At 48.6% G+C, this 22,285-nt stretch overlaps 2 protein-coding genes across 9 annotated transcripts in view; one reads left to right on the top strand and one right to left on the bottom strand.

Moving 5' to 3' along the window:
• The first annotated feature begins 4,350 nt into the window (after positions 1-4,350).
• Positions 4,351-12,465, top strand: ADPRH (ADP-ribosylarginine hydrolase). Its single transcript, XM_085076121.1, has 4 exons — positions 4,351-4,794; positions 5,485-5,831; positions 10,984-11,344; positions 11,976-12,465. Exons 1-4 carry the CDS (start codon positions 4,418-4,420, stop codon positions 12,361-12,363), a joined length of 1,473 nt encoding a protein of 490 aa, XP_084932247.1. The 5' UTR covers positions 4,351-4,417; the 3' UTR covers positions 12,364-12,465.
• A 1,005-nt stretch (positions 12,466-13,470) lies between these two features.
• The window catches only part of IGSF3 (immunoglobulin superfamily member 3), a 171,064-nt gene continuing 162,249 nt past the window's right edge, over positions 13,471-22,285 (bottom strand). For 7 of the 8 annotated variants that reach the window (XM_085076058.1, XM_085076068.1, XM_085076076.1 and 4 more), the window contains 3 exons: positions 21,132-21,530; positions 17,107-17,538; positions 13,471-16,410 (listed from right to left, as the gene is read on the bottom strand). In XM_085076058.1, the coding sequence (XP_084932184.1) occupies positions 16,160-16,410; positions 17,107-17,538; positions 21,132-21,530 (1,082 nt within the window). In that variant the 3' untranslated portion in view covers positions 13,471-16,159. The remainder of the gene's footprint in view (positions 16,411-17,106; positions 17,539-21,131; positions 21,531-22,285) is intronic. The other variant, XM_085076099.1, reaches the window with a different exon arrangement.

Below are 22,285 nucleotides of genomic sequence, written 5' to 3' on the forward strand. Positions count from 1 at the left end.
AAAGGATGAGGACACAACTGCCAGCAGCTCCTGGAAAGAAAGCACCTGAGGGACAGTAATGTAGGCCCTCAGACACTGCCACATGCAAGTGGGGAACACAGTGCCAGCACACAATCCAAAATGAAAATGTCACTTGATTCACAGCAAGGAGCAACCAGCCTGTCAGCCCTGGAGCCTCAGATCCACCGCTGGAGCCAAGTACCAGCTCCACAAGATTGCTTGACTAATGTTCCCAACCTTGAGAGCAGGATTTGGAGTCTGATGGGGAGGTCCCTGTCCTCACACTTTCCCATTTACCAACAGGTCAGTTATAAACCCGATGAAGGGGCAGGAAAGATGAGTTTGCAGTTCCATTTTATAGATGTGGACAGCCCAGGCGATGTCCCCGGTGTCCCTGACCTTGCTGGCTGTCCCAAGCCAGCATTGCTGTGCCTCTCTCCGTGGTAAAGCAATTATCCTGTTTATCTTCTACCCTGCAGAATTATGGTTATTTGAAACAGTTAGACTCTGTTTCATTTTCTTAATTTTTCTTTTTAAATCTGTGTTAAAGATGGCTTTTGGAAGCATGCTGAGGAGAGTGGCATGTTCCACAATGAACAAACCACACTGATGTTCCATCATTTTGCTTTTGCCCCAGAGAGTGAGTCAGGCCTGCTTTTGGACAGTTTGTGGAGGAAAACAAACCTGGAGAGAACCAGGCAGCTATTTCTGCAATGAACTCTAGCTCCTTCACTAAGAAGCCAGTATTCCCTGAATCCCAGTTGTCCAGAGGCACCTCTTCTGCTGCCAAGTCCAGAACCTGCTTCAGCCAAGCACTCCAAAACCTCTCTCATGATTCCCCACATTATCCCAAAGAGTCAAAAGAATATACAACTGGCATTGCCCAGGCACAGCTGTGCTTGCAGCCAGGGCTCCAACCACCTGTTTCAGCTGTGCTACCCAGGACAGCATGGAGAGGACTCTGCCCAGGCTCACCACAGATATCCTGATGGGTCCCCAGAAGACCTCCTGTGGCACTTGCTGCCCCTTCTTTGAATGCCCCTGTTACAGAGTATTGTTATTTACTGGCCAGTGACAGGCATGCACCTGGGGAATGAGAACTGGGGTAAGTCCAGAAATATTCCCCACTCAAAAGAAAAATGGAAAGAAAAAGCCTACTGTTGTTACAGAGAAAAAGGTGTTATTAAAAGAATGAGGGACTGGTAAGAGTTTGGCCCTGGTCCAAAAGAAACACTTTTTTAGGACCCCAGAGGATCCTGTGGAAAGTTTGGGGAGGCAAAGAGAAGATGAATAGGGGAGGTGAAAAATGAGAATTCCAGATGGATGTTTCCAGTCCCGCTTTGGGGACAGCTGTAGGATCTAGAACAGGGACACTGCTGTGTTTAAATGCACCATGCATTTGTAATGTTCACCTTTTTTTTCCAATTCCTGGCCCGAAGGCCTCATGTAGTTCTGAGGAAATGTCCTACAGGGTCTAATCCAGTTTGTAGCTCCAGTGCTGCAGTGCCACCCTGCAAAGTCTCCTCAAATAGGAGCCCTCAGACCTGTGCTCATCTAGAAAGGCATATTTTTTTAGTCAGAAAGAATTTCCCTTTTTTTCCAGATGAACGTGAAGGAAAATTCTAAGTGAGTGGTAACCACAGCATCCAACATATGGCAGGGGCAGCTGCTCCCACATGGTACTTTTCAGAAGGCATATCTTGGCCATTGGAAGCCTAAATTTTCATTAATAAAAGATACAACAAAAGCCCCAGGATGGTGCAACATGGTGAGTCTTTAACTCTTTGCAGTGCTCAGCATCACAAGGCCATCCTTGCAAAGGGGGAGAATTGTTCCCACCTCCCCACACCACGGTCTGAGCCAGGGCAATGCTTTCCTGCAACATCTTGGAGGTGGAGGTGCTCCCTGATGGAGAATGCTCTTCTCCCCCACTCATGGGCATCCCATGGGGCTAACACAGGGAGATCCCTTTGGGATCAATGCATGCATTTGAGCTTGAAGACTGCTGCCCTCCCCAGCCTTGGTTTGCAGGCTCATCACCTGCAAGGAGCCCTCAACACTTTCCTCTGACATCAGTCGGATGTCACTTAACTGCATTGCACAACTTGGTTTAATTTTCTAGGAAGCTGAGAATTCAGGAAACTGGAAACAATTATGAGAACCAAATAGCTCAGTGCCACAGGCAATTTTTTGCCAATGTAGAGATGTTCTCCCCTCTTCCTTCTCTGTTTGAGGAGCCCTGTGACTTTCCTCTCCGCTCCTCTGCCCTTCAGGCTGGAGCAGAAGCCATTCCTCACAGACTGCAAGACAAAAATGGGAGGGGGTTTTCCCTCTCACAAAGGCCCAAACCTTAGGAGCAAAAAACCCCGCTTTGCTTTTGAACACTGCACCAACCTGGGTAAATTCAGAGCTGTTCTAGAGAAAACAAAATGAAGCAGAGAAGCAGAAAAGGTCAGGAGGCACTGCTAGCAGTGTTGGAACATCGTCAGCTTCTTTTCCCACTTCCTTTTCTGTTACTATTTCCTTTGTTAAATGTTTCTCAAACTCCACCATTTGCAGCAGGGCGCAGGGGAGGAGTAGATCTAGGAATGGGCATGGCATGATGAACCACTGAGGCCACCAGGGCTGATGTTGCCATGCAGCCCTGTGCCCTCAGCCACCTGAATTCCCCCAGGGCTCCGCTCCAGCCCCCTAATCTGACTTGCCCCCAAATTCCCCAGGGACTCTGCTCTGACCCAGCGCTACATTTGTGATTGCCCTGAAATTCCCCAGGGCTGCAGCTCAAAAACTACCACTGCTTTCTCCCATAGGCATCAAGGGGGGGGATTTTCATTTTCTCTCCATGTAAGAGAGGTGCTGGTACCTTCTGGGGTGAATGAGGGCTCTGGAGACCTGGTGTGCAGGTTGGTGAAAAGATTCACCTTCCACAAAATGCAATCCCAGCCATGCTGAGTCCTGTTTTTTGCTCCTGTGTCGTGCTCCTATCCCTTCCTCATCCATTGACTAGACTCATTCAGCTGCCTAACCACTACCAAAAATAAAAATAAAGGATAAAGCAAGGGAATGGGATCACCAGGCGCCTCAGGACATTATGCAAAGCAGCACTGCTGGACATAGCAAATATCAGCCCTGTTTTGGGAGGGGTTGGGGTCACCAGGGAGCTGATCTGGGCCATACTGGGTTGTCCCTAAATACTGAAGCAGGTTATCTAGAGGAGTCTCAGGAGTGACCTCAACTGTCTCTATAACTACCTGTTCTGCAGTCTCTTCTACCATGCCTACAGGAAACAGCCTTAATCTGAGATAGGGCAGATTCAGAGTAGGTATTAGAAAAATTTTTTCACTGTTAGGATGGTCAAGTATTGGAATAGGTTGCCCAGGGTGGTGGTGGAGTCACACCACCCCTGGAGGTGTCTAAGAGGTGTTTGGATGTGGTGCTGGATGATAATTCAGTGGTTTAGGGGTTGAAGTGATAGTGCCGGGTGGATTATTGGACTTGATAATCTTAAAGGACTCTTCCAACCTTGATGATTCTGTTGGAAGTGATACAACTTTTACATTTTTTTTTTAGTGTAACTTTAGTCAGGGGTTTGTTCACCTTTGCCCAGGGCGTGGTGAATCAAAGTTTCTCTTCAAAAGAATATTCACTGAGGTTGGGTGAGGACTGATGAGCTTATTATCTGCAGGTTGGGAGTAGCCAGAAAACACAGGGGAGATAAATGAACATTAACAAAAATTGGTGCAGCTGGAGACACCTGGTCTAAGAAAAGATTGAAAAGAGAACCAAGTAAGTACCTAATTAGCATCGAAGGTGAAGGGATCAACAACCAATAGGAGATAAAATACTAAGAATTGTGCAATTTAAGATCAATGAACATTAATTTCTTTGGGGTTTTTTTTTTGTGTAAAAATAGGTGAAAAGTCTAGTAAAGAACCATGTGTGACAGAATGATTTTCACTACACAAGCTGGGCATGTGTGGACGAAATAATTTCCATTGCACATCGTGGCCAGAACAAAGTAATGCCATCATTCTCTAACACTGAAAAGATCTTGCTGGAGAGTTTCTGTTTCTCCCGCAGTTTCAATGGCAATAAAATAGCTCCATAAGGGGGCAGGCACAGGGGCAAACTCGGTAAAGGCTGGAGGCTCTGCTCAGGCTGCAGCAAGGAGGGGAAACATAAACCAAGGCCGAGGAAATCCCTCCCTATTTCTGTCTCCGCAGACACTGAGTGGGACCCTGCTCAGCCAGCAGGAGGGAGGGGGCTGCTCACGCAAGGGAAATGCTGAAAGCGCCTTTCATTACATGTTTGTTTGTTTGTTTGTTTGGTTTTTGTTCGTTTCCACGCGTCGCCTTCGTTTCCCGTGTGTCAGTTTCGATTCCGAGCGCTCCCCGGCGCTGCTGAGGGCAACCCGCGAATGAAAGCCGCGCCGAGCCTCCGCCTGCGCCGGGACGAGCCTGCCGCGCCCGGGGGCTGCCAAGGCCGGCCCGGGGGTGCTGCCAAGGGCGGGCCGAGCCCGAGGACACCGGCCCGGGAGGCCAAGAACGAGCCGTGCCCCGTGACAGCGGCCCGGGGAGCCGCGGAGGGCAGGGCCAGGGCCAGGGCCGGGGCCAGGGCCGGGGCGAGCGGCCCGGGCGGGGTTGGGCACGCCGGGCCGAGGGCTGCGGAAGGCGAGCGGCGCCCCATGGCTCGGGGCGGCTTCCCGCGGGTTCCGGGCAGGCACAGCCCCTGGCGGAGGCTGCTCGAAGTGGCGGCCGTGCTGGCCGGGCTGGCCGCCATCGGGGGGCTCGCTGTGTAAGTACCCCGGAGCGGCAGGGCCCGCCGCAGCGGCCTGCGCCCCTTGCGCTGCTCCCGAGCGAGGGGATAAGCAAATCCTGAGCTCGGGAGGGGTTTGGGGAGGGCGTGGGTGGTGTTTCATGGCTGAAATACCCGTGGGCTGGGAGCGCTGCCTGCGAGGGCACCGCTGTTGCTGCGGCCCGAGGGGCAGGGCCGGGTGTCACCCCATGGCCTGGCCCTGCCGAAGCTGAGGAGCTCAGCCGAGCCTTACCCCATATCCCTTACTTTTGTACCCATGAGGGTCTGCTTCGCCTTACCCCAGCGTACAAACGCTGCTGGGCGCTGATCTGAGCTTGCTCATGCACTCATAAAGGTGGAGAACATGGTTGTGCTCACACATCTTGCACATGGTTCCACATATCTTGGTTTTTGGTGTTTGAGCCAGGTACAACACGCAGGGTTGTCCTGGGCTGCTGCCAGCATCCCAGCAGGACATCTCCAGCTGCCCCTGGCCCGGCGCTGGGCTGCCCAGGAGCTGCCACACTTACCTATGGTGTGTGCACAGGGTCCATGTGCTGTGAAGAAATAAATCCTCTGAGTGAGACTGGGGTGCTAGGCAGGGTGTCCAGCCTGCTGCAGCTTAGCAGTACAGGCCCGTAATGAACTGGGAAAGATTTAATTCTCTGTCTCTTTTTTTCTTTTCTATAGCCTTTTCTACATTGAAGTAGTCGTGGGACGAAAAATGTGTCCTAAGGAGGTGGAAAACTACGTGGCATCCATAGTGCTGAGCGCAGTTGGTGACACGCTGGGCTACAACAACGGGAGATGGGAGTTCCAGCTGAGTGGCCGAGTCATCCACGAGGAGCTGGAAGAGATGGGAGGCCTGGGCAACTTCAGCACGCAGGGCTGGAAAGTCAGCGATGATACCGTGATGCACTTGGCCACGGCCGAAGCCCTGGTAGCTGCTGGGAAAAACCCAAGGTTACCACATCTCTACTCTCTGCTTGCAAAGAACTACAAGGAGTGCATGAATGACATGGAGGGCAGAGCTCCAGGTAAACCCTCCATCATACTGTCTGAGCAGAGCTGTGCTGTGGCTCATGTCACTCCTGCAGCTTGGAGCTGGGCATGGCTCTAGCTCTGCTTTTTGCTGTTCACAGCATTAACTCCATGTAAAGGCAAAAATGTTCCATGCTCAGTACCTGTTTCAGGATGAGCTAAAAGAGAACAGAATAAGGCAAGATGAAGTGGTTTGGGCTTCTCTGAACTAGATGACAAAGATACTGTTTTTCCCACATTTACAAAACATTCTTACTGGTGCATTTGAGGCCTAGCCTTGAGCTCGTGAAGGGTGATGGTTTTTGCACTTGGGAGTCTTACATTCAGTGGATAAAAAATGCACATTCAACCAGTATAATGCACACCCTGAGATGTTGTGTTAAAGAAACACATTTAAACAAAGAATACAGAACTTCTCATCATAAATGCAACAAATTACATGTAAAATACATTTAAAGGCACAAAGGTTCTTGCTTGGAATAATTACGTTTATTAAACCCAAAGTCTGCTTCTGGCTAGCTCTGCATGTGCATGTCTGCTTTCTGTGATAGGACAGTCAGGCCACAATCTTTTCTGAACGCTGTACTTGCATCATCTCTCTTTTCTCCGCGTAGACACGGCGGTGGCAAGTTTGTATCACAGGCAGTGGGCCTGGCAGTATTTAGAAGGGCACCTCGATAGGCTACATATCTCTGTAGTGCAACATATCTCTGTAGTTCCTAGTTCACCTTGACCCAACTCTTCCCTGAGGATTCCATCTGTCTCTGTGCTCATGGCCCAGGTTCTTCTGGGTGCTTGGATTACACTTAAAATTGGAGCTGCTCAGGCTGGCTGATTTGACTAGTGCAGGAAGTGTGAAGTATCCAGGAAAAACTTAAATTCAGCACTCCTGTGCGAAGTTTATACATTGAAATTGTATGTGCACTTAGACGTGCTTATTTGGAGTGGTCAGAATATGTCGAGTATTCTGGCTTGACATTAAACATGGAAAGGCCAAATCTTGCCACTGAGCATAGTGTGTTACAGCTGTGCATTTCCAAAATAAACCAGATTGGAAACTTGAGCAGGAATTTATTCTGCTTACCTTTCCACAGTGGCCTCCTACCCTTGTGTAAAGAACTAAATTATCAGTCTTCTTTAGCACTCACAGTCCCAGTTGTCGGAGTGGCCTAATTAATAAAATATTTAGAAAGGGGTAATGATGCTTGTCAGGATAGCAGAAGTTGGCAGATTATACTTCCAGGAGATTCACTGCAGTTTTAGTGAAGCAGCATCATTTAATTCCACCAGCCAAGGTGGACTAACCATACCTGGCAGTGAGTTAGCACCCAGAAGGTATTTTCACTGTCTAAGCTTGGTGACTAACACCTAAGATGGAAAGGAGAAGAACCTAAAATTTAGATGTTATTATTTAATATCTAAGGATAACAGGACACCTCCTGCATACCTTCTGTGACTGAGCTGCAATATGCCCAAAAGAAATTCCCATTTGGATGTGAAGAATTTGAAAGCAAATTTGCTATGGACACTAAGAAGAGTGACAAGGAAAGGTCAGATTATCTAGTTTAAAAAAAAGAAATAAACATTGTTTAGTGCCTCCAACGATAATTTAACATCATAAAATTTTGGGGGAAGTGGGGAAAGTAATGTGGAAAAGATTGGAAGCCTGTTGGAAATGATCCTGCAAACAGCTTTCTGGATTGCTCCTGCTGCAGCCACAGGAAGGGCATTCAGCTCTGAGAGCTTAAATCCTGACCTCTGGCAGTTTAATGCCCACTGACTACCAAAGGGAATACCTAATCCATATCCTGAAAAGCTGTCAGCAGTCTGGAGTTTCCATGCCATATTGATAACTCCTAATGATAAAAGTAACGTCAATAACTTCTTTTGGCAGAATAAACTGATTTTAACTGGGAATATAACTCATGGTGGAGCTGATCTGGCCTAAGTAAGTACTCACCAGGGAATTGCAGCCCTGAAGGCTGAGAATGGAAAGTTGCTGTTGGAACTTGTCACCCAACACAGAAGGGATTTTCTTAGAACAGTGGGGGAAAGTCACACTGAGGGGTCACATGAGGGAGTGCAGACCTGAAAACCCAAACATGCAGTAACAAAGGGATTCCCACAACGGTTCTGAGTCATAGGACAGCCACAGCAGGGTCCCGCAGGGATGCAGCCCCAGGAGAGAACTCATTGTTGTAATTCAATGACAGGGTAATCCCTAAATCCATTATTGCTAATTGTGATGTGCCACAGCCCCAAATTTATTGTTCCTTGCAGATTACAAAACCAATGAATTAAGCAACACAAGTATAGACATCTTTTTTTTCATGGTACAACTACAGGGCCTCTCCAGGAAACCTTCTGCTTCAAAACTGTCTTTTGGTCCAAGTCCCCTCCCTTTGGAATTATTTACCACTGTGTGGTTTCTTTAATCCACCTTTTTATATATGTACTTATCAATCCCAAACAGCTCTTACTGTCTGTGCTCATGAAGAGTTTAGGTAAGTGGAATAGAAGCCTATTCCAGAAGCCTAAAACAGGGTCCAGCTGTTCTTGAAATTTTTTCATGGTGCCTTAATTCACACACTGCTTTTTCCATGTATTTCTCCTTTCCTTAGACCAGTACCATTCTCAGGTTACTTTCAGTTTCCTATTGTTAGTAAAAGGATTCCTAACCAGGATGTGAAAGATTTCCAAAACAATTTCCTAATTCAAAAACTCCTACAGCATATTTTTTAAAACCTGTTTTTTAAAAAAAGTCCTGATGTGGTTCCAGGTTAGTCTTCCTAAACTGGCTTTCAAATGTTTTAATATTTTAACTGTTTAAAAGCATGAGGATAATACTTGTAATACTTCATAAATCAAAGGAGTCTTAGCTGTACACTGGTTTGTTTTACACTATTTTTTCCACTTGCAGGTTACCTGTAGCCATCTCCTAAAATAATATGCACAGGCTTAAAGTTGCAAGCAAATTGTATTGCAAAATAGCCAGTCTTTCTTTACATTTAAAGCCTTGTCATCTTCCTTTTTCTTTTAACTACAACTAATGGAAGAATAATCTCACTTTTTATCAAAGACTGAGGTGTGTGGTCTCAACCTGCCCAGACATGTCCTGAAGAAATGTTTTTCTCGAAGTTTCAGCAACAGTAATCTTTGCTTTTGTTATGAAGATTTTGATTTTAAGCTACCTTAGTCACTGTGCTCTTTCCCCTCCCCCTTGTCTTCCTGGAAGAAGTTCTCTTTTACCAGAATATACAAATAGAGTAGTGAGCATGACCTTTTAAAAATGTGGCTTTGTTTGACAGGTTCATTTTAATGTCTTGCTGCAGGTAATAAGTACAATGCTTGGTATGGTGAGATTTTTAGAAAAATGCTTCAATTTCCTGTAAATCATCATAAGGTTAGAAATTATACCGAAGTCCCCCAACAATTATGAAGTCCAGTAGGCACTTCAGTGAGAGGTTGGTGGTGACAGGTCCCAGTAGAGCTAAAGACACTTGGACCAGCACGTGACATTATTCCTGACAGTGGCCAGCTGTTAGTTATTTTTAGCACACATCCAGAAGCCAGTTTTAAAGCTGTGCATGGATTTGGAGATATTTCAGTTACAAGGGGGCTGTAAATGCAGGTAAAACAGGCTGCCATAAACCAAATCCTACTGCCAAACATGTACATGAAAAGTGCAGAAGCCAAGAGCTCTGCAGAGAACTTTGTGCAGGACTGGCTGTGATTAGCAAGGTCCCAGATCATGGTAACTGAGTTGCATCAAAAGAGGTGAAGTTTCTTGATCACGTTTCTTCCTTGCTACTTTATTCTATTTAGTTTGACTTTCAATGTAACAAAACACCTCTAAGTACATCAACAACCTGATCCAGTGAGGGAACTAAGTGTAGGAGCAACAGTCTAGTTTTGGGGGTGTGAGCATGCCAGCTGCTGCTGTTACCCTGTGTGCCAGAGAGAGGACAGGACTGGGCACACTGGGGTTAGTCTGTTGAGTCCTCTTTTGCCATTGTCAGACACAGTAAAACTTAAAAGAAGCTGCTTGAAGCCTGCCTTGATTTACCTTCCTTCTAGAAAAAAAGTATTTCAGATTGGGCCAGAAGAGAAGACTAGGAGAAAAAGGCAAGGTAGAAGAGAATAAAAGGTAATTTAATGTTCCAAACCCATTTCTTCTTCACACAGAAGCATTTGGGCTTTGCTCTGAAAATGTGTTTCACTGTCTTGGCTGGGGAAGCTGGCTGGGCTCTGAAATTTGTATGTGTCTTTCAGACAACTTTGTCCTAAAATGTGTTGGACTAACAAGTGAATTTCTGAAGAAACAGCACCAGAAGAAGCAGAGTAATTTCTTTAAAAAGTAAATAGCAGAAATACAAAAGAGATGGAGGTGGCTTGCCTCATTTTTTATAATCTTTCTGTAGTTACCTGTTAGTGGCAGTGTTTGGAGATGAACTAGTGGGCTGGACAAACCTTTGGTCTCATCTAGTACAGTTGTTTTTCAGCTTATGGAAGAGGAGTACAGTAAAACCAGTTATGCAGTATTGAGGTGAAGGAGGTGCTACACTCAAGGCTTTCTGACAATCTTGAACTGCAGCAAGGAAGAGCTGGAAAACATCTTCTATCAATACATCTTCTATCAGTGAGGCAATGGGAAATATTCCTGATGAGTTTATGGGGTCCCTGCCCTTAAAAGGTCCTGTAAAAAGGCTAAACAATTGAAAAAGCAGAGTTACCTAGACTTGCCTTGTGTCAGGGATCCTACAAACCTGTTTACAGAGAGAGAGGGATCTAGAGAAATGTGTACATATCTGTTAGTATATATGTTTTATAGATGTTATTAAATGAAATGTAAATATAAACAACTTCAATAAATCAGAAGGGAAGTGTTTCCTACCCCCTAGACTTTTTAATTATTTTTACAAAGGGAGATTATCAGATCTGCTGGGGAGGATGCAGGATGCTCCAGCAGTTTAAGGCAGGATATGTATGTGAGCAGACAACTGATTTTTTTAAAAGGAAGCTCAACTCCCTTATGCAGAGCAATGCTTTCTTCCTCACTGCCCTGCCTGTCTTCCCCCAGTTCCCAAGCTATCTCCTGCTGATGTTTCTGTTTCTTTTTCTCTTGGGCTTTGTGGCTCCTGTCTGCAGGCACCACCTCTATGGAAGGCACGCAGAAGCTGGCTCCGGAGCAGCCGGAGGGCTGGAAGATCCCATTCAGCCCGCGGGCAGGAGGCTGCGGTGCCGCCATGCGCGCCATGTGCATCGGGCTGCGCTTCTACCACCCCTCTCAGCTGGACACCCTGATTGAAGTCAGCATCGAGAGCGGCCGCATGACCCACCACCACCCCACTGGCTACCTGGGCGCCCTGGCCTCAGCCCTCTTCACAGCTTACGCAGTGAACAGCGTTCCCCCCCCGGCCTGGGGGAAGGGGCTGATGGAGGTGCTGCCACGGGCAAAAGCCTACGTGGAGAAGTCTGGCTTCTTCGTGAAGGAGAACATGGAGCAATGGTGAGCTGCACTCCCTGCACCATTTCTTAAAGCCGACGCACGACAGGGCGAGCTCTGCTCATAATTAAGTTTCAGTAATCACATTACGTTAAACTCCTAGAGCAGCACACACCTGCCACAGGATCGAATCAATTCAGAGTACCTCTAACTTGGGGGGAAAAAATCGAAGGTTGTTTGGGTCCTGTAGTTGTAACAGTTTTTTAGATCAAGTATGAAGTAGGTAGACTCATCATCTCAACCAACTGTGACCTTAGGAAAGATGAGAAGCAGGGCTGGGGAACAGCACCAGGTTAGGGCTAAGGTCTGAAAGTTATAACCAAATCTGACTGCATATTCTCTGCAGCTCTGTGTGCAGGGGGACACGTAGAGATAGAGCTGCTCTGAATTTGGGAGGATGACTCAGTTCTCACTCTGAGCCTTTGAATCCTGCAGGTGTGGGGCTGCCTTCTCCCATGTGGCTGGAGGGACGGGAAATTAACTCACTGAAACGTCCTCGTGCCTCTTACTGTAAATCATGTCCCTAGTTTTGACAAATGGGGGCTGCCTGCCATTTTGCCGAGCCCTCGCTCCGGGTGTGTGCTGCTGCCCTGGGTCAACCCTTACAGCCTCTCCATCCCATCCCGTTTGGCAGGCATTACTTTGAAGAGCAGTGGAGAAAATACCTGGCGGAGAGAGGCATCTCGGATGGGGTCTCATCGCCCACATTCCCACCCAAGTACGGCGTGGAGGAGAGGGACGCGTTCTACACGTCGCTCAGCTACAGCGGCTGGGGGGGTGGCAGTGGGCACGACGCACCCATGATCGCCTACGACGCCCTGCTGGGCGCTGGGGACTCCTGGACAGAGCTGGCCAACCGCGCCTTCTTCCACGGGGGTGACAGCGACTCCACTGCTGCCATCGCCGCCAGCTGGTGGGGCGTCATCTACGGCTTCCGGGGGGTTCCGCCCTCCCTCTATGCCCACCTGGAGTACAAGGACCGGCTGGAGAAGGTAGCCAGGGATTTGTACCACATTAGCTAGGCTGGAGATGGCAGGGAGCCCACAGGCACGCTTACCCGCTGGCTGTCCCACGCTCTTTTGCTTGGTTTGCAAACCCCCTGGATTAAATCTGAGTGCAAGCCAGGCCTACCTTTTCTCTGTGTTCTTGGCTTCAGTGGGGAGGCCATGTCGGCACCAGTTTGGGGCTGGTGGTTTGATGGGAGCACACAAATGGTCCCCTGAGACGTCCCTCTTGCACTGCAGGGTTGCTGCACATCGTCTGGTCCTCAGGAGAAGCAGGAACATCCACTGCAGACCTGCTAGTCATGCTGCAGCAGTAGGACAGGCAGCAAAACCCATTCAGGATGCCCCAAACCAGTCTTCTGCCCCAACAAGGGGAGCTGGGGGCATGAGCATTGTGTTTGGGGACAACAGAGCTTTCTTATGCAGTTATTTTATCAGAGGGTATTTTTTGTTTTAAATGAATGTGGAACCCCCCCCAACCCAACCTTAAAGCTGTGTGAGCAGGGCATTTTGCACAATTCCACAGCATGTCTGCAATAGAGGCAGGAATGCATCATGATACTTCTCTTTTCCATGAAGTCCCATGAATCCCTTGACTGTGGGATTTCAAGACTCCTGACCAAATCCTTACTTAAGGTAAAAGTGGCTAATGAGAATTAACAGGTTGCATTTTATATGAACTTCTGTAGTGAACTGTATTCTGCTTTCATCAATGTTACTAAAGGTAATTTGCTTAACATTCTCTATGCATAATTCTATTAATATAAGATTTTTCTTCAAGTCCAGACTATGACACAGCCAAGTACTTACTGTTTTCAGAACGATTGCAAAAACAGTGTATCCCATTCAATTAAAAGACCTGACAGGCCTCTGTTAAATGTTACATTCTGTTATGACATGGGATGGAAGTGGTATGAAATCAGAGGCTTCCATGTGTCTGCAAGCTCCAGCTGCAAGAGAGAGGAGATATGCTACCAGTGGTAGGAGAGAAGCTATTGCATCAAGGAGTAGGGGCAGTGGGAGATGGAGAGGCTTCCCCAGAGGGCCTCAGCACACCTTTATGCAGGGAGTGCACATAAAGGCATAAAAAAAGCCCAAACCTGACAAAAACCAGCAGCAATAGGATTCACAATTTCAACACAGTTTACTACAGCTCTTGGGTGTGTTGTATAAAACATGTTTTAGTGCAACATATTACAAAGTTTTTGTTCTTTTTTTTTTTTTCTTTTTTAAAAAATCCCAAACATATTTCCACATCATGCATGGACAAGGTCTCTCTCTTTCTTCATGGGTTCGTTACAGAAAGTTACCACAGAGAGAGTGGTTTGAAAAGCTTTGTGTTAAAACTTGTTACAGGAAGAGTCTGCCTTACAAAAACTGAGAGAAGTTTCAAACTGGGCAACACACTGCCAGAACAATGGAGAAATGTCACCGGCAAGGTACATTCAAGGACCACCATGGGAGCCACTTCCCAGGAAACCCTGGGCTCTGCAGGAACCACAGGGCTGGGAAGGGACCCTATCCACCCAGGGGGACAGGGCCACGGGGCAGCCCTCCAGGAGAGCTCTGCTCTGGGGCAGACAGGTTGGTGGGGAGGAGCGTGGCTCAGGCGCAGAGCAGAGCTATCCCAGGAAAGAACGGCTCCCACTGACTTCATTTTCTCTTCTTCCTTAAAGCTGAGGTGAGTCGTGGTTCCTGCCTGGGAGCAGTACGTACAGGAAACAATACCCACTGGCTGCAGCTGCAGCTGTTTGCACCTCCATTCTTCATTTCCATTCACTTCTCATCCCACTCCTCTCTTTGCAGACGTCTTAGCCAGAAAGGGAAGACAAGTGTGCGGGTGTGCGATACATACAGATATAGGAGTGTGATCTTATGCATATGCTGGGGCCAGTACGCAGTTACGTCTCGAGGAGGCAGACTTCACAGAGGGATGAGTGAAACTGGCGCTTCCCAGCAGAAGAAGAAACCAGTGCTGTTCTGGTGGAAGTGCAGAGGTGGCCAACTTCAAATGCCTTAGCATGGGAGAATCTGCAGCCACGAGTTGTATCCCAGACAGGAGCGAGGCTGCCCAGTGCAGATCTCCCACCTGAAGCTTCACCACCTCTGAAATGTCAAGGCATCAGGGTCTAACTGACTTAGTGCTACAGAGCATCTGCTGAGGTCCCCTCTGCTCCCAAAGAGCAGTCTGACCCTCCCAGAGAGGACAACGGCTGTGGGTATGGCACCTCTCACACATGAGGCAGAGGGGGTCTTGTGGCTGCGCCCATCCACCCCCAGTTGGCTTCAGCCATGCTGCAAAAAAACGAAATGGCCGGATTTGCCAGGAAGACATCAAGGAAGACAACAAAAGGCCATTTTTGGCAAACATTTTCTTCCGCCACACGTAACGCTTAGGGCGTGTATGGGGGAGGAGGCGGTTTCCTCCACAGGACAGTGCAGGGGTTCTTGGCATTAAGTGGGGGCAGGAGTCCAGGTGCCCCACGTGGTGAGAGCCCTGGTTTGGTTAATGAGAGCCATATCTTTCACAGAAAGAACAGCATTTCCTGCCACAGCGACTCTTACAACAACAGGTGACTTTGCCAGGAGGGGGAGCTTATGGAGAAATGGATTCTCCTCCTTAAGTCTCAGAAACGAATGGCAGATGCACATACACACACACAGGGCGAAGATTTCTCTTGGCCAAGGGGACAGGGAAGTCCCCAGAGTGCTGATGTGCTGCAGACTCCTTGCTCTGTCCAGGCTCACACTAGGAAGTAGTGCAGCCACAGGAAAACTTGTGACATGTGGTGGTTAACTGCACGTCCCCATTACGTGGCATGTTTGCTACTGGGCTCCTTGGCTTGAACCATCCAGGGACTGTGAACCTGACCCGTGGAGCTTCTCCTTTCCTCCTTCCTAGAGTCATTACTTTGGTCGTGTTGAAGCCTTCAGAGACTGGATCAAGCCTCCCATCCCCAAATGACTGGGGCACAGAGAGGATCTGCCTTGTCAGAGGTGGCAGCATGGACACCAGGGAGGAGCATGACTGGTGAGACTGCAGGAGGAGCCTCTTTGCTACAACGTAGTCAAGGCTTTCAGGTGTCCTCCTTCCTTTCCCCCCTTCAGCTCCTTGAGAAAAACTAAACTGCTTTTGTCCTGACCGCAAGCACGCTCAACATTCAGTCTCTCCAAGACCTGGGAACACTCCCAAAAGGTAACTGCTCCCTCCTGAAAAAACAGTAAGATGGAGGCAAGATGATGCTGAGGCTACAACCAGTCTTTGAAATGGACCTCCTGATAGACAGCCCAGTTAACCCCTCTGGGGACAGACCTGGCTTTGTCTGTTTTGGAAGAGGGAGGAGCTAGCTCAGCGCACCTTGGGAAACGACCTTCTTCATTGTGGCACTGAGTCCGAGACAGAAAAACAGTCAGTTTTGGAAAACATACACATTAACTTCCAAAGAGATTGCCCAAGGACTAAATACCCCTAGAAACTCCACCCTGTGTGGAGTTCTTTGAGTGACCAAAAAAGAAATGATAAAAAAGTAACAGCCCAAAAGACAGCAACTGATGTGAGTCAATATAGTCCGAGAGGAACATCCGCTATGTACAGCAAGTGCCTCTGTCCATTGGGGTGAGGGGATATGTTCCCACAGGTGCTGGAAGAAGCCTTGGACCTTCCCGCTCCTGCTGGCTGGGCGGAGCTCAGTCACTGTGTCGGAGACACTGAAACAAATGAAACAAGAACAACAAACCCCACTGTGTTCCTTAGGTTTCCCGGTGTGTCTCTGCTTCTCTCCCTCTGTGCGTTCCTACAAGTGTCTCTGCCTCTTTAGTCTATGGTTCCCGGGTGGATGCTGAGGACTGGTGGCTCTAGGCAAGTGGGAGAGTAGTTGAGGTGAGGCTCTTTGATCCACAGCAAGGGGACCCCGTTCTTGCCCTCCGAGTTCTTGCTGGAGTTTCGGCTCTTGAACCGCACCAGGAGGATGGTGATGATCAAGATGCCGAAGATGGGGAAGGGGTAGAAGAACACAAAGTAGAAGAGGGCATCATTGGAGCAGATGACAGACTGCAGGGTGGAACCTGGAAAGAGACACAGGGTGGTCACATTTCATGGTTTCTCTGTAATGCAGGGCATACCAACTTCCTCAGAAACATAAAAAACCAGATGCTCATTACTCTACGTCAGTGCAGGAGCTGGGGCTCTGGGAAAAATACCAGTGTTAGAAAACAGAGTAACAGAAGAAAGTTATCACAGGACATTGTTTCAGCTTTATCCCCCAAAAAGTTTCACGAATGATAGAGTCCTCCCTGGTGTAGATTTTATAGAGTCTTATAAAAGCAGGGAGCCTTGCAAAACCTGTATTCACTCAGTGGTGCTACACAAAGGCAGCAGCACCCCAGGATCTCTATATCCCTTAAGGGCCCATAAAACCTTCATGACCTCAGCTTTTTTAGGGGCCTCTAAACCATCCAATGGCTTCAAAAGTTGATGCGAGTGCCACAGCCTATACCCTTGTGCAGAGCTAATCCAACTTCCAGGGTGTTTCCCAAAAGGAAGTGTTAAATCCCAGCAGTGGCAATGTCTGCCTCAATGACTGGAGACACACCAGGTGGTAAATGCTGTGGCTGGGCAGCCTCAGCACAGAGCTGAGTGAAAAAGTCCCAGCACCACAGACTTGGCCCAGTGCCATTCACTCCTTGGTCTTTTTGTGTTGGTTGAACCAGAGATGCAGGGGATGCCAGGCCATGCCCTGGACAGCTGTCACCTCTTCTCACCTGCATCCTGCACATGCACAGCGACCATGCCCGACTCCTCCTCGGCCAGCCGGTACCAGACGCCGTTGGGATCTGCCAGCCACTCCTCCACTCGGCACGAGTAGTTGCCCGTGTCGGCACCGCCCGCCTGCAGCACCGTCAGCCGGAAAAGCAGCGCCGACAGCCTCTGGAAGCGCAGGCGGCCCTCCCAGCGGCCAGCCTCGGGGCTGAAGATGGCATCAGGGCCCACACTCAGCACTGCTTCCCTCTCCTCATCCTCCTCCTCGCCCTCTTCCGTGCGGTCGGCCGCCTCTTTGGCCCGCAGGTTGTACCACGTCACTGCAAAGTGGGACTCTGGGCTGGAGCGGGACAGGATGCTGCAGTCCAGTGGGAAGGACTCCTTCTCCTGCACCGTGAGGTTGGCGGTGGCAGTGTCCACCTGCAGGGTGGGATCTGAGATGACAAAAGGGGAGAGGTGAGGGCTGAGCAAAATGGTTTCATCATAACCATCCTGCCTCAGCACAAGCTGTCCTGACTCTGGTGCTGGGCACGATCCAAGCAAAACCCAGAGCTTGATGCAGCCTGCCAAGACTCACAGATACCCCTGTGGCACAGCATCCTCATCCCACACCATCTGGCACAGGGTCAAACAGGAGCTGGCTGCAAGCACCACCCTACCCCTGCCAACTCTCACCCTAACTAAGGGATGAGAGGAGAAAACTGCTGCAGCTCATCCAGAGGTGCCAGGATACAAAGGTTTGGTGCATGTGCTGAGGAGCAATCTACTCCTCCCCAGCTACTGCTGCAAAGAACACTGCACTCTCTGCTATTTATTTCTTTGAGAGTGCTCAAAGGACTTGAAAATCATTATGACAAAAGAGAAGATTTTTTTCAGCGGTTTGGAAAATTATTTAGGTAAGAGGTTCCTCCATGGAGATGGCCTCAACACTGATGCAGCAAAGAAGCTCCAAAAGTCTTCCCCTCTCTTCGTTTTTTCCTCTAGTGCTTGCTGAAAGGCTAAAGAGATACTTTTACCTAACTGAGACACAGTGGCCAGAACCCACGATGAGTTGATTAAAGGCTGACTTCAAGAGCAATTAACATTTGGTTTAGTCTTCTTGCCAGGGAGCACATACTCCAGGGATCCCAATCAGTCTGGATCTAAGCTTTCATTTAAAGATTAAAAAGGCCTTTCCAAGGTGGGAGCTGAGCAGGAAAGGCAAGTCGATAGCTCACTGAAGAGAGAGGCACTTTCTCCTCCAGCAAGGAGAGCTGAGCAAGCCCTCCCTTGTGCAGACCCTGGGTGTCCCTGCAGGAGGACTCCTGAGCAGAAACAGGAATGAGTTAAGTCCTGAGATTTCGGGGACTACTGAGGTAAAAAGGAGGAAAGGAAGGAAATGACTTGTAAAAGCTAACACAAAGTCTCCTTCACCTTCAGCAGATTAAGCAGAAAGAGAACTGATGAAGGTGCTGAGAGGTTCCCCCCTTGCTGATGATTATAGCCCTAACAGATGAGGCTGGAGATCCTCACTAATGAGACATGAGTCACAAGCACGATTAGTCATTTTGTTAAGTACTGACTGCTATGAAACAAAAACAAACAACAACAAAGCACTTTTAGAAAAAAAATTATCTTCAATTAGCGCACTCCCAACTCCCTCTCTTCTTCCCACTCCACATTCTTCCGCAATTCAAGAGGAGCCTCAGAGGTTTTCCCTGCCTTCATTATCCCCTCCATCAGGCCTGGCAATTATCACACTGCATGGAGAGCTCTACTTACAACCCAGCAGGGCACAGGGATTGCCTGGGCAAGTGTCTCTGCTCAAGCCACTTTGGCCAGCAAAACTTCCCAAGCGAAGACGTGGCAGATAAGAGCTCTGCTGTCCCCTGGGAATGCTCCTCCTCCACAGCACAAATCTCTGCCAGGAATGACCACTAAAACCCTTCCAGAACCTCACTCCTTCACCAGCTCCGCTGCAGAGTTACAAGGCTGACACCTTTCTGGAATGGGCAGGCATGAAGCACCACAGCAGAACATGCAGAGTGGTTGCTTTAGAAGTTGGAAAGTACCAGTGAATGAGCACTGTCTGTTATTTGACCTACAGCCTTTAAGACACACATTTAATATTGAGTATTATGCCTCAAAACATAGGGAATTCGTATTTTTTCAAGGTTAACTGTCCTTGCAGCTTATCTACTGTTAAAACAGACAAAACTTTGCAGAGGAAAGTTTTGGAATCTGCTTTTGAGTATTTAGGAGTCCATCAGTGCTGGTCAGTCTTACAAACCACCTTTTGAAAGCATAGGAACACAAACTCTACTGTGTCCTAAATCAGGCAAGGCTGGCTGAGCAGCAACTCCTTGTGGAGCTCAAGAGGAGAAAGAAATTGTATGACCTCTGGAAGCAAGGTCAGGCTCTGCAGGATGATTACAGGACTGTGGTTTATATATGCAGGGAGAAGACACAAAAGGTCAAAGCTCAGTTAGAGCTGAAACTGGCCAGTGTTGTGTCAGCACTTTTTAAAGGCTGTTAACAGCAAGATGTCTAAAGAAAATGCTGGACTGATACTTGTTGAAGATTGTTACCTGATTAATGGGGATGAAGAAAATGCAGAGGCATTCAATGCTTTTTTTGCCTCAGTCTTTAATAATACTGATAGACCTTGGGCTGCACAGTCCTGTGAGTCAGAGGACCACGAGTGCAGAACAGTAACCTTCCATCTGCAGATTCTGAAATTGTGAGAGATCAGCTGTATCAGCTGAGTGTCCACAAGTCCAGGGAGCCTGATGGGATTGCTCCCAGCATACTGATGGAGCAGGCAGCTGTTATGGTAGGACCCCTCTGGAACACCATCCAAAGGCCCTGGCAGTTTGGAGAGGTGCCTGCTGGCTGGAAGCTAGCCAGTATTACTCCAATTTACAAGAAGAGCACGAGGGAAGACCCAGGAAACTACAGACTTGTTAGTCTAACCTCAGTTCCTGGAAAAATTACGGAGAAGATTACACTAGGTACTACTGGAAGGCATTTAAAGAACAATGCAATCATCAGACACAGCCAACATGGATTCACAAATTATTAAATAATGTAACATCCTTGTGTGATAAGGTCACCTGCCCTGTGGAAGAAAGGAAGGCAGTGAATGCACCTTTTCTAAATTTCAGTGAGGCTTTTCATATTGTCCCTCACAGCATCCTTCCAACTGTGGGATGAGGAGGATCAAGATGCACTGTGTGAAGAACTGGCTGGAGGGCAGAGCTCAAAGTGCTACAAGTGAATGGGGCTACTTCTGGCTGGCAACTGGTCACCAGTGGTGCTCCTCAGGGCTCAATTTTAGGGCCAGTGCTGTACAAAATATTTACCAAAGATCTGTATGCAGGATCTGTATGCACCATTAGCAACTCTGCTGACAATACCAAAGTGGGAGGTGCTGCCAACTCTCCTGAGGGACAAGAGGCCTTACAAAGAGATCTAGATAGATTTGAGCTCTGGACTTTGATTAATGGAATGAAATTTAACAAGTTGAAATGCCTGGATTTTACACCTAGGTCAAAGTTAACACCATGCACAAGTAGAACTGGGAGAGGAACGGCTGGAGAGCAGCCCTGCAGAAAGGGATCTGGGGGTACAGGACAACAGCAAGCTCAGGAAGAGTCAACAATGTGTCTCTGCTTCCCTCTTCATGAAACGGTCTTGCCCCTTGGGCACACACCTGGGAAGTACAAGTAGCTTCTTCCATCCTATTCCCAATCAAAATGTGAGCAAAATCAGGAGCCTATGCTAGTCAATCTCCCAAACGTGCTGAAAAAAAAAATAAACTGCAGATGCAGTGACAAAATCCCAAGCCCATCTAGTTGTGTTCGCAGAACTTGCTCTACACTCTTTCCAGAAAAGCAGGAGTGCCATCAAGAAGACATGGAAAAAGGAATCAGCACGATCTGTCCTGTGGCCCTACCCTCTGCCTGGACCCTGCCAGCCAGATGGTGACTCCTGTTTGCCCAAGAGGGCACAACACTGCTCAAGGTGTGTGGCACCAGATCCTGCTCACCTGGCTGCTTGACAGTGAGGGTGATGAGCCCGGAGAGGTCCTCTGCCCGCTTGTACCAGCGGTCCCCGGGGTCGAGCAGCCACTCCTCCACGCGGCAGCCGTAGGCCCCGCTGTCCCGCACGGTGGAGTTCTGGATGGAGAGCAGGAAGAGCCCCGGGGCAGGGCTCTCCAGGTGCAGCCGGCTGCGCAGGTCACCCAGCTCCCCGTAGTGCAGGGTGCTCTGCCGGCTCAGCCACGCCACCACCTCCTTGTCGGCGCGGCCCGGCCGCCACACGGACCACTCCACCGTCAGCTGGGACGAGGGGCTGGTCCGGTTGCTCACCAGGCACTCCAGGGTCACCCACTCGTTCTCCAGCACTGTGATGTTCTTGTGGGTCTGGTTCACCTGCAGGCGGTTATCTGTGGGAAAAAGCCATTAGAAATGAGAGGTGACTGAAAGCTGCAAGGGTCCTTTGTCTCCCCTTCCTGCATGGACACAGTCCTGAGGTGTGATGAAAGAAATGAGGAGGTAGAGGAAAAAATGATGGAGAAAGGAAGGACAAAAAAAAAAAAACCCAAAAGAGGAGGAGAAGAAGAAAATAGGGCTTGTGGTTTTTAGGGTATTCTGAAAATCTCAGGCTAGCCACCAACAATGTTCCATTCAGTGCAGGGAATTGGAAACCCACAATCTCCCAGCAGGACCTGGAAGGTCCTAAATGCACAAACACCTAATGGAGAGAGATCAAACCTTCGTCTTTACTTGTTCTCATCCTAGGACGAGGCAGTAGCCTGATCACACCCCAACCAGTAAGCCCCCTGTGTTGTGGAAAAAGGAAAAAAAAAGCAAGGTGGAGAACAGACAGCTGATGACAGGGAACCCCCACTGCAAAACGAGAAGTGGCATGAGGGCAAAGTCACACACAGTGTTTTGCTGCCGTGGGAATGTCCCTGGGTTTTGCTCCACAACTTCATTGATACGTGGGAGGGTGACTGAAATCAGCTCTTTTATGCGAAATGACGTGTCGTGCACTCCTAAATCCCTCACGATTCCTTCCAGAGGCAGTCTGGACTTCCCTGGTACCTCTGCTGCAATAAGCAACAAGCACCATACTTCCCAGAGAGAGAGGTGGGCGATCCAAGGAGGGGGCAGTCACAGCTCCCCCATCCCTGAGCAC

The sequence above is a fragment of the Lichenostomus cassidix genome, chromosome 1 (genome assembly GCF_008360975.1).
Source record: "Lichenostomus cassidix isolate B80296 chromosome 1, HeHo_3.0, whole genome shotgun sequence".
In the NCBI taxonomy this organism is placed as follows: domain Eukaryota; kingdom Metazoa; phylum Chordata; class Aves; order Passeriformes; family Meliphagidae; genus Lichenostomus; species Lichenostomus cassidix.